General features: G+C 41.3%; 1 protein-coding gene across 4 annotated transcripts in view; it reads right to left on the bottom strand.

Annotated features, from left to right (window-relative positions):
• piezo1 (piezo type mechanosensitive ion channel component 1 (Er blood group)) overlaps positions 1–10,017 on the bottom strand; it is a 398,994-nt gene extending 388,977 nt beyond the window's left edge. For all 4 annotated transcript variants that reach the window (XM_085991680.1, XM_085991683.1, XM_085991682.1 and 1 more), the window contains exon 1: positions 9,156–10,017. In XM_085991680.1, coding sequence (XP_085847806.1) covers positions 9,156–9,219 — 64 coding nt within the window. In that variant the 5' untranslated portion in view covers positions 9,220–10,017. The remainder of the gene's footprint in view (positions 1–9,155) is intronic.
• Positions 10,018–12,571: the final 2,554 nt, after the last annotated feature.

Below are 12,571 nucleotides of genomic sequence, written 5' to 3' on the forward strand. Positions count from 1 at the left end.
GGTGATAGAGGAGTGGACCAGGGTGTCGCGGAGGGAGTGGTCCCTTCGGAATGCTGAAAGGAGAGATGGGGGGAGGGGAAGATGTGTTTGGTGGTGGGATCACGCTGGAGATGGTGGAAATAGCGTGCGATAGTCCGTTGAATGTGGAGGCTGGTGGGGTGAAAGGTGAGGACAAGGGGAACCCTATCGTGGTTTTGGGAGTCAGGTGAAGGGGTGAGAGCAGAAGTGTGGGAAATGGAACGGACATGGTCAAGAGCCACGTCGACCACGGTAGAATCCTTGGTTGAGGAAAAAGACTTATTGGAAGCACTAGTATGGAAGGTGGCATCGTCAGAACAGATGTGGCGGAGACAGAGAAACTGGGAGACTGGAATAGAGTCCTTACAGGAAGCGGGGTGGGAGGAAGTGTAGTCCAGGTAGCTGCGAGAGTCAGTGGGCTTAGAGTGAAGCTGCGCTGCTGCGGTTATGTCACTGGACTAGTAATCCCGAGGCCTGGACTCATGATCTGGGGCATGAGTTCAAATCTCACCATGGCAGCTGGGAATTTTAAATTCAATTAATTAAAAAAAAATCAAGAATAAAAAAAAAGCTAGCATCAGTAATGGTAACCATGAAACTACCTGATTGTCGTAAAAACCCATCTGAGTTCACTAATGTCCTTTAGGGAAGGAAATCTGCCGTCCTTACCCGGTCTGGCCTATATGTGACTCCAGACCCACAGCAATGTGGTTGACTCTTAACTGCCCTCTGGAATGGCTTAGCAAGCCACTCAGTTGTATAAGACAGCTCACTACCACCTTCGCAAGGACAATTAATGCTGGCCTTCCCAGCGATGCCCACATCCCGTGAACGAATAATTTTTTTTAAAAGGTCCTGCACAGGCCACTCACCGGCTTTTACATGGGAGAAACCGCACATGCGCGGTATTTGAATGGGCCATGCAGCCAAAAAAAAAAATACAGGAACATTGTTATCAAGGACAAAATTATTTTTCATTTGGAAAAGCCTACACGGATGTGTTAAAGGTAAATCGTGTCTGACTAACCTGATTGAGTTCTTTGCTGAAGCAACAGAGAGGGTTGATTAAGGTAGTGCAGTAGATGAAGCATATATGGACTTTCAAAAGACATTTGATAAAGTACCACATAACAAACATATTCAGAAAATAGAAATACATGATATTAAAGGGATGGTAGTAACTTTGGTATGTAATTGGCTAAGGGATATGAGGCAGAGAGTAGTGGTGAACGGATGATTTCTGATTGGAGAGAAGTATGCAGTGGGATCCCCCAGTTGTCCATGTTAGGACCATTGCTTTTCGTGTTGTATATAAATGGCTTGGAATTAAGGATAAGGAGTACAATTTTGAAGATTCTATGACAGGAAGTTAATATAAAAGGAGTGGGCGAGTCATCCCGAACTGCTCTTGTTCACCTCCTAAAGGATCATTACAGAGCATGAATTGAATAGACCTGGATTCAGGTACCTGCCCATCACAACCATGGTGAAAAAGAGAATCCAGATGGGAGGAAAACAATTAATAAAACGTAACTGTATTTAGCCTCAATTTCTGATTAAATCACGTTCAAGTACTTTGTGCAGCCACAAACACTGCACAAATAATTACCAAAGTTTCGTTATCTTGACGACATTACACTAGTGGCCAATCATAAATATCTACCCATCATATTAAAAACCTTGTGTCTGCATGAAGTTCCTTTCTACAAAACCTTACTTCCTGTTGACACATTTTTACCACGCGTTTGTGTTGACGTTTTCTCATTACAAGTTCACAATTATAATGGAACTGCCTATGTAAACCTGCATGCTGTAATTAACCCCCCCCCCCCCCCAACAAATTGGCACTGTAGAGCCACAGTTTTGCTTCTCAGCCTGTATTGTAGAGAGAAACCTATGCTCCAACTAACTCCCCTTCTCTGCTTCCCAAATGGACCCACGGTTTGCTATTTAACCATAAATAATATCAAAACAAAGTATTAAGTAAAATTAAAGACAATGGGACTGCATGCCCTGGTCCATTTAACCTCATCTCTAACTCCACCACCTGAAGATTATACATATTCTTGACGTTCCATGTGCAACTCCACAGGAGAACAACTGATGTCATTAAACATTTTCAATACCATGCCAGCTTTTGTGGGAAGAAACTGAATTTGTTCTTAAAAGTTGCTTTTATCTGGAATGCTAGCATTTCCATTTCAAGTCCTGATGCAGAAAACTATAGGTATGCATGTATATCACTTCAAAACCTGTGCAGACTGGAGCAAGCAGCAATTTGTGTCACTAACTGTTGCAATCGACTAAGGAAACAGCATTTTTGAAATTTCCGGGTTTTTTTCAACCACAAGTACGACACACGTTAAAGTAACTGATCTGCCTATGCTGATTCTTTTTACAGTATTATATTGTAATTTTTTTTGTGAACAGAAACAATTTGACTTTGAAGCCTGATTGCCTTCTAACAGCAATCCAGCCCGTCCTCCTATACACAGTGAACTTAAAACCAACAAAATCCTTAACTAGGTTTAAGTGGAGTTGCCATTAGTTACATTTTAGTTTCCCCCCCACCCACCAACCCCCAAGCACCAATTTTCTCCCTTTCCCTCCTTATCTCACAAAGGCATTGATTCCTTGCAGGAATTGAGACAGAAATAGTAGTCTCCCACCCTCAGATAATTCTTCAGCAAAATACTGCGGATGCTGGAAATCCGAAATAACAACAGAAAACGCTGGAAAAACTCAGCAGGCCAGGCACCATCCGTGGAGAGAGAAACAGAGTCAGCATTTCAGGTCGAAACCCTTCTACAGAACTGAGAAAAAAAGGCAGTTTGGGGGCTGGGAAATGGGAGAGGGGATGAAAGAAGAGACATTAAGAGATATTCAAGGTGAGACGAGATAGTAATAGGACAGGTAAAGGAACAAACAATGGCTCTAGATGAAGTGTGAAATGCGCTGGCAGAGTGAAAGACAGTTCTGTTCTCAGTTCTGTAGAAGGGTTTCGACCCGAAACGTTGATTCTGTTTCTCTCTCCATGGATGTTGCCTGGCCTGCTGAGTTTTTCCAGCGTTTTCTGTTGTTATCTAAGATAATTCTTTATGTTTGACCCTAGATAATGAATATTGACAGCCTAATTAACTGAACAGGCATCGTGTCTTTGTGAACACACACGTACATGTGCACTCAAACAGGCGTTGCTGGATAGCAATCAAAATTGGGAAAGCTGGCTACTTTTCCCATCTCTAACTCAGGGGCACTGCACTGAGGCCAGTCATAACATCCCAACACCATGCCAGGTGAAATCATCTAAATCAGCACAGACCATCGGCTGATCCTAGATCCTGCTGGTGTGTATGGTTTAGCTAATCATTGCCTTAACCAGCTGAGCCATTGGGATAGCACATTAGCTTAACTTTATAATTAGTTAATAAAATATAAATAAATTATATAAATAAATATATATATAAATAAAACACACACATATACAGGCAGCACACCATTCCGTGAACAAACTACAAACAAATAAAACTTTCTTCAAGTAATTATTTTAGAACTTTTACTGATAAAAGCAATGTTTACAAGCATCAAAACAGCCAGAAATTAGTAAGTGCAGAATCACAATCGGGTGGAAGGAGCAATCACATTTACTGGAAATAACAAATCTACCTATAACTAAATATATGATTTCCCTAGAAGGAATCTTTTGAACTGCATGACCAGTTAACCCCTGACTTACCCTTTTGAACAACATCATATAGCTAACGTAACAGTTACCTTTAAAGTGTTTATTGCAGCATCTAAGTATATAACAAGTCATTCTTTTTACTCATTGTACTTCTCTTTGATAAAAGAATGATTAATGATAATTTCCTGATTTCAATCACACCATAGAATGTAGAGCAACCATACACGCCAGGGTGGAGTGCATAAGCAGAATTTGTTTGACTGTGTTTACAACGGTATTGCAGCAAGACTTCTGACCAAACTTTTATAAAACTTTCTGCCTTGATGAAAACAAGCCACTTGTAATACTTATTGTATCTTCCAACATTACTTGTGAAGGGGGAAAAAAAATCTACTCATTGCAATTTACCCACGTTATCGTTACAGGATATAATCCAAAAATCCCACTTAGCTATTTTGGGCCAAAGGCAGTATTTCCCAGCAATGCAATTTTCTGCATTGGTACAATGTGTGTTCATAATTATTGTGTGGCAAAAAACAAAGCTGTTAAGGTTTAAACCAGTATGTTTAAAGTAAAATACTGGTTAAGTGATTCCTAACAAATTTAAAGCTATTGATTTTTTGTAGAGGAGAAAAGGGTGCGAAAAAAAGATTTGAGGGAAACAAGTTATAACTCATATGTTCTCCACATTGTTTCAAAGGGGGAACCAGTCATTGTCCAGAGCATAACAATCCATTAAAAAGCCCCGCCAGTGAATCGCCCCATTGGCATCGGCTTAACTTGTGTAACACATGGGCCACCAGCACGTGATTGTTTTAACTAGCCCGTGGTGCGCTTTTTAAATTGCTCCTACTCCTTCCCCAATGACAGTTTACCAAATGGTGTAATACTGGGCCATACTGATGTGGGTCCGAGATTCGATCGCGAGACTGTGCCGAGTCAGTTGCTCTCTGTCAGGCCAGCAGCAGATGAACTATAGTTGGCAACAGGTGTTCATGGATTAGGGAAGTAGCTAGGGCTCCAACTCCTGGTCAAAATCAACCAACTCAGCTGGGAAGTGTATGTGAAAATGTTACGCAAGGACGGGGTTAGACATGATTGTGCTCGCTTTGACTCAAATAGCTTTCCAACACTCACATAATGAATGGCCATTTGGCAAAGCACCACAGAGTTGAAAGTCTTCTACTTCATGAGCTGCAAGGCTCAAGCTACTTTCTAATGGCACAAGCCCATAGAGCAAACAGTAAACATGAACACTTCACTCAGAAGACACGAAAGGCGGCTGGCATGAGATACGAGTTATCTTAAGAACATAAGAAATAGGAGCAGGAGTAGGCCATTCAGCCACTCGAGCCTGCTCTGCCATTCAATAAGATCATGGTTGATCTTCAACCTCAACTCCACTTTCCTGCACTATCCCCAGATCCCTTGATTCCCTTAATATCCAAAAATCGATCGATCTCGGTCTTAAAAAGACTCAACAACTGAGCTTCCACAGCCCTCTGGGGTAGAGAATTCCAAAGATTCGCCACCCTCCGAGTGAAGACATTTCTCCTCATCTCAGACGTAAATGGCTGGCCCCTTATTCTGAGACTGTGACCCCTGGTTCGAGACTCCCCAGCCAGGGTAAACATCCTCCCTGCATCTACCCTGTCAAGCCCTGTAAGAATTTTGTATGTTTCAATGAGATCACCTCTCATTCTTCTAAACTCTAGAAAATATAGGCCTAGTCTGCTCAATCTCTCCTCATAGGACAAACCCCCATCCCAGGAATCAGTTTGGTGAGCCTTCATTGCACTCCCTCTATGGCAAGTATATCCTTCCTTAGGTAAGGAGACTAAAACTGTACACAATACTCCAGGTATGGTCTCACCAGGGCCCTATATAATTGCAGTAAGACATCTTTACTCTTATACTCAAATCTCTTGCGATAAAGGCCAACATACCATTTGCTTTCCTAATTCCTTGCTGTACCTGCATGTTAACTTTCAGTGATTTGTGTACAAGGACATCCAGGTCCCTCTGAACACCAACATTTCCCAATCGCTCACCATTTAAAAAATACCCTGCTTTTCTATTTTTCCTACCAAAGTGGATAACTTCACATTTCTCCACATTATATTCCATTTGCCATGTTCTTGCCCACTCACTTAGCCTGTCTATTTCCCCTTGAAGCCTCTTTGCAACCTCCTCGCAAGTTACATTGCCACCTAGCTTTGTATCATCAGCAAACTTGGATATATTACATTTGGTCCCCTCACCCAAATCATTGATATAGATTGTAAATAGCTGAGGCCCAAGCACTGATCCTTGTGGTACCTCACTAGTTACAGCCTGCCAACCCAAAAATGACCCGTTTATTCCTACTATCTGTTTTCTGTCCATCAACCAATCCTCAATCCATGCTATTATATTACCCCCAATCCCATGAGCCCTAATTTTGTTTAATAACCTCTTGTGTGGCACTTTATCGAATGCCTTCTGAAAATCCAAATACACCACATTCACTGGTTCCCCCTTATCTATTCTGCTAGTTACAACCTCAAAAAACAGATCTGTCAAACACAATTTCCCTTTCATAAATCCGAGTTGACTCTGCCCAATCCTATTATTATTTTCTAAGTGCCCTGTTACCACGTCCTTAATAATAGTCTAGCATTTTCCCTACTACTGATGTCAAGCTAACTGGTCTGTAGTGCCCCGTTTTCTTTCTCCCTCCTTTCTTAAATAGTGGGGTTACATTTGCTACCTTCCAATCCGCAGGAACCATTCTAGAATCTATGGAATTTTGGAAGATGACAACCAATACAGTAACTATCTCTATCACCACCTCTTTTAAAACCCTTTTAGGCCATCAGGTCCAAGGGATTTATCGGCTTTCAGTCGCAGTCATTTCTCCAGTACTTTTTTTTTTTACTAATACTAATTTCTTTCAGTTCCTCATTCTCGCTAGACACTTGGTTCTCCATTATTTCCAGGAAGTTTTTTGCGTCTTCTTCTATTTGTTTAATTTCTCCGCCATTTCCTTATTCCCCATTATAATTTCTCCTGTCTCAGCCTGTAAGGGACCCACATTTACTTTTGCTAATCTTTTCCTTTTTACATACCGATAGAAGCTTTTACAGTCTGTTTTTATGTCTCTTGCTAGTTTACTCTCATATTCTACTTTCCCTTTCTTTATCAATAATGCACTTGGGGTGGGAGTGTGCCTCTGTGATTATGGTTAATGCACATTGTTAGGGTACAGAAATTAGTGCTTTATTTCATTGCTGGTCAATATTACATTGAATGTAAAAGTCCTGGAAGCTGACACCAGCTGCCAAAAATGGATAAGAGTTTCATTGCCCAGTACTAATATCCTTACTTAGTACTAATATCCTTACTTAGAAGAAACAGGAGTACAAACAAACAGAAAACATTTACTCCATAACAATGTGATGTGTAGTTAGCTTTATTACAGTATTGCACACGCAAAATAAGTGTAAGAAGAGTAAATATATCAAGAATGACAAAACTTGTCTTGATTTTATATTGATTTAATATATTGAGAAGGATTTATACTTGCCCCAAGCTTAAAAAGTTTGCTACATCTGTTCACGTATTACTCAACTGAAAAACAAGTTAGGTAGGGGTGGTGTAAACACATCATCAGATGCAACGCTTGCATTCATTTCCTGAGGATATGCTCAGTAAAGTGAAAGCTGTTGCATGCACACTTCCAGTATTGCTCAATCATAAAATGCATTTAATTTATATTACATATATAATAGAACAGTCACTTCTTTTTATCTATGTAGTCTTCTTATCAAGACAGCTCTTTTTTCTGTAGCATTCATCATAAGGCTCCTTTAAAACATAACAGTTACAATACCCATAATTAGCATTTTCCTTAGTTGCTCTGTTCATTTCAATAAGTTCATTATTCCTTTTTAATGCTGATGGCCTCATTGGAACTCGTGACTTAAAGAAGTTAATGAGGCCAACCATTAGGGAGCTGAATTAACATTTGTTGAGATACAGTCATAAACCAGGGATGATTCAGCAACAAATGTGCATGTTAATTAAGCTTCCTTATAGAGCCATCAGGTTCAGTAACCTTTTCCAGCCAGCACCCCTGATGATATCATCAACAAACTATTTAAACAAATACATATATTGAAAAAGGTGGAAAAAGGTGGAAAAATGAAAATGGGTAGCACAAAACAAAAAGGATGTTAATGTAACCATTTTATTATTATTTTTAAAGATTTTAATGGTTAAGATCCCCCCCATCCCAATCAAAACAATTATGTTTTATATACTATGCTATATTGCCACCTTGACTTAGAAGATCATAATCCTTTTGTGTTATTCGTACCAGTGTACTGTTCACCAGTCTATAATGCCTGATGGACACAGAGCATAAACTTTGATCATATATGTTATCAGAAGAGAGACAACAGTGGGTCTGTAATGGCCAGGGCAAGGGGATGTGGGAGACTTATTCAATTATAAATTGCCAAAATGTGCCAGTACCAAAGCTGGCTGTATAGTGAAGGACCATGGTACAACAGTAGGTGAATTGCTATCATGTACAACATACAGATCTTCATTAATTTCAGGCTTGTAGGTTTACAATCAGTGGAGCTTAGAACTAGCTCAACGCCACATACACTTTTACAATGCATCTCCAGCCAATGAATTTTTCATTACACTGTATCACATCCATATCTTTGCATAGATGTCCATAGAATTTTACAGCATACAAACAGGCCATTCGGCACACCAAGACTATGCCGGTGTTTCTGCTCCACACAAGCCTCCCTCCCACCTTACTTCAGTGGGCATCAGAGCCACTGGTGTGATATCTGATAGCACAGCCGTGGCTCTGCATGACCTCAGTGGAAAATAAAATATCACAAATGCCAAATGAAATGATTGCATTACCATATACGCTAGTATGTAAAATCATTGCTATTATAAAGTTGAAGTCTAGTCATTTTAGTGAAATGTATTTAAAAGAAACTTGTACGTTGTTCTGCCAGTTGGAAAAGTTATTCGGCGACTTAAACAAATATCCCATGGAAAAGTTTGGAACTCAGTGAGCATTTTACCTTTCAACGAGATGCGACCTTTAACTCATAAAAATGCATTGTTTAAACTGGTTCCATTCGTTTTTCGCAACAACAAAAAAGTTTTGTTACATGCACGTTTCCAGTGATGAGATGAGAAAATAGTTCAGTGAATTGTTTGGGCGAGGGAGTTGAGGGGGTGGAAAGAGAGAAAATGAACTATTCAATTTAAAAGAGGAAAAAAAAACGATTTTTGCATTTCCGAGAGGGGGCACTTCGTGACATCACTAGAAAAAGTTACTGCACATACACTGTCCTGTACAACTTTTTCAAAATAATATACGAATTCCTATATGATATAGATAATATTAAAATCCTACACAATCCCTGACATTACTCACCAGCCAGCAGGGAGAGGGGCAACACAAGCCAGTAGAGGAAGCCGCACAGCACCTGCACTTCCATCTCACGAGGCGAGCTCAGCGAGAGCACCAACTCCCGACAACTGGGAAAGCGCCGGGCCGTGTGCGCCAACCTTCCGCAACCAAATTCACCGAGTCCCGTCCTCGGGAAGTCAGGAGACCACACCGAAAGCCATCCTCGTGTGAAGCAAGTTTCGACTCGGTGTCATTACTCTCAGCGTTCAACAACACCCACACATGTCTGCTGGCTGCAAAGACGGCCAGCGATCCGGTTTACTCGCACCGACTTTCTAGTCGTGCTCACATTCCACCTACAAAGTGCATCATTCAGAACAGTTATGAGTAAATAGACACTCCCACTTTTTCATTTCTTCTTCCATTATGGAGGAGGGGGTGGGAAGAGGGAGGAGGAATTCACACAAGACAACTTTTTGTTTTGAGTTCAGATTTTCCTCTCCCGGAGTTGCCAGCACCAGTTGTGAGTGAGCGGGTGAATGCGGCAGCTGCCCCTGCAGTCCCGGTCTGATCTGTGGCCGGTGTTGTCACTCTGCTGGGCAGCGCGCTGTAAACACGCGCGCTCCTTCAAACTTTCCTTCGCTTCTGTCTTCCTGACTTTTTTTCCTCTCTCCCTTTTTCCGGGCGAGCCCAAATTCCCCCCCAAAAAACGAACTCCAAATTCCGACAAACCAACTCAGATTTATTACTTTGCACAATACGTTAGGTTGTATCCAACCAGCACTGACGATTCTCAATGTTTCTAGAATTTGCAACTTTTTCTCCTCAAGACTCTTACAGCTGTCTCTACTGCGGGGTAACGGGATTTACGTCAAACTTGAGTTGGCTGCTGCCTCCTTAATTACTCCCTTGACAGAAAAACCTGACATGTTAAAATAGGCTCCCACTTTGAAATGATATCGCCACCTACTGAGAGAATTACATGTTTTTTTTAAACTACATATCATACCAAGCCACTGTAAATGGGACAGTGACAATTTCCCCCTCCAATTTTCCTTTCGCTTTTCCCCCCTCCTCCAGGCCGCCCCTCATGCTGAGGTAATGTTTCACAGTCAACAGCAACCTGCTACCTCACCTATGCAGCAATTCTTCTTGTAACATCCGGACAATGAGTGTTGCTGGACTGTGTTACCTTTAGACTGAACTATTCCAATGCTCTCCTGGCCAGCCTCCAACCTTGCATCCGCCGTAAACTTCAGCTCATCCAAAACTCCGCTGCCTATATCCTAACTCGCCCCAAGTCCCGTTATATGTTTATATGTTATATGTTTATATGTTTATGTAAATATATATATTATACTTATATTACCATATATTTATCATATTACATTACTATTAATTCCAGTGGTAATTGAGGCTTTTTTATACTATTCATCATATCCTGCAACTTGGACTGTTATTGCTATACTTTTTGCTTATTGTTTTTATTTATACTTGTTTTTATTTTTTTGCTTTTATATTATATGCTTGTATTGTGGGAGTGAGTGGGGAGTAAGCATTTCATTGTACTAGTTACATATGGCAATAAAATGATCTTGAATCTTGAAGCACGGTGGCATAGTGGTTAGCACTGTTGCCTCACAGCGCCAGGGACCCGGGTTCGAATCCAGCCTCGGGTGACTGTGTGTGTGGAGTTTGCACATTCTCCCCGTGTTTGTGTGGGTTTTCTCCGGGTGCTCCGGTTTCCTCCCACAGTCCAAAGATGTACAGGTTAGGTTGATTGGCTATGATAAAAATTGACCCTTAGTGATAGGGGGATTAAATACGTGGGGATAGGGTGGGATATGTGTTGGTGTAGGGGTTACAGGGATTGGGTGGGATATGTGTCGGTGCAGGCTCGATGGGCCGAAATGGCCTCTATCTGTACTGTGAGGTTTCTGTGAATCTTGAATCACCCATCACCTCCTTGCTCACTGACTGACACTGGCTCTTGGTCTGGCAATGCCTTGATTTAAAAATTCTCATCCTTGTTTTCAAATCCCTTCGTGGTCTTGCACTTCCCTATCTCTGTAATCTCCAAGCTCCTCCAATTCTGGCCTCTTGCGCATGCCCAATTTTCATCACTCCACCATTAGCGGCCTAGGTTCAGCTCTGGAATTCCCTCGCTAAGCCTCTCCATCTCTCCTCCTTAAAACCTACCTCTTTGACCAAACCTGTCCTGATATTTCCTTATGTGGCTTGGTGTCAAATTTTGTATGGTACCGCTCCTGTGAAGCGCCTTGGGACGTTTAACTACATTAAAGATGCTATATACATGCAAGTTGTTGTTGTTTTGGCGGCGGAGGGCGTCACATTCAGGCCTAAATCTATCCTCATCAGGAAAGAAGGTCTCAGATTCAATTACCTTCCACAACCGGTGTGTATAGAGTGTCTCCTGGATGCTGAAAGACTTGCATTTATATAAGTAACACAACACCAGGTTATAGTCCAACAGTTTTATTTGAAATCACAAGCTTTTGGTGTTGTGTGACTTCTTACATTTGTCCACCCCAGTCCAACACCGGCATTTCCACACCATGCATTTATATAGCACCTTTCACAACCACCGGATGTCTCAAAGTGCTTTACAGCCAACTTTTTTTTGAAGTGGAGTCACTGTTGGAATGTGGGAAACACAGCAGCCTATTCACGCACAGCAAGCTCCCACAAACAGCAATGTGAAAATGACCAGATAATCTGTTTTTGTTATGTTGGTTGAGGGAGAAATATTGGCCAGGACACCGGGGATAACTTCCCTACTCTTAGAAATAGTGCCATGGGATCTTTTACATCCACCTGAGAGAGCAGACAGGGCCTCGGTTTAACGTCTCATCTGAAAGACGGCACCTCCGACAGTGCAGCACTCCCTCAGCACTGCACTGGGAGTGTCAGCCTAGCTTTCTATGCTCAAGTCCCTGGAATGAACTTGAACTCACAACCTTCTGACTCCGAGGCGAGTGTGCTACCCACTGAGCCACAGCTGACAACAACATCACAATTTAATTGTTGAGGTTATTTCTAGTTGTTTTATTAAGCATGTTAGTTTCATTGCTTATTTTGTTTATTTTATTATATTAGGTTTGGTGAAACTAGGGCAATTCAGCATCACCTCTATTGGTCCAATTAAATAAAGGAGCAAATTTGATTGTATTCTGTGCTGCATTAGCCTGATCTATGTTATGCCAGTAACGGAGATGTATTCCTGGTCCAGAGAAGAGAAAAAATCTTTCTATTTCATTCCCTTATCCCCTTTCTCATGTCCTCACCAGGCAGCCTCATCATTTAAGAAAGAAAAAAAATACTTGCATTTACATAGCACCTTTCATGACCTCAGCCAATGAAGTAATTTTATTTATAGTGTAGTCACTGTTGTGATGTAGAACACGCAGCAGTCAATATGC

Source organism: Somniosus microcephalus, chromosome 6, assembly GCF_052327205.1.
Source record: "Somniosus microcephalus isolate GS21.2 chromosome 6, FLI_Smic_1.0, whole genome shotgun sequence".
In the NCBI taxonomy this organism is placed as follows: domain Eukaryota; kingdom Metazoa; phylum Chordata; class Chondrichthyes; order Squaliformes; family Somniosidae; genus Somniosus; species Somniosus microcephalus.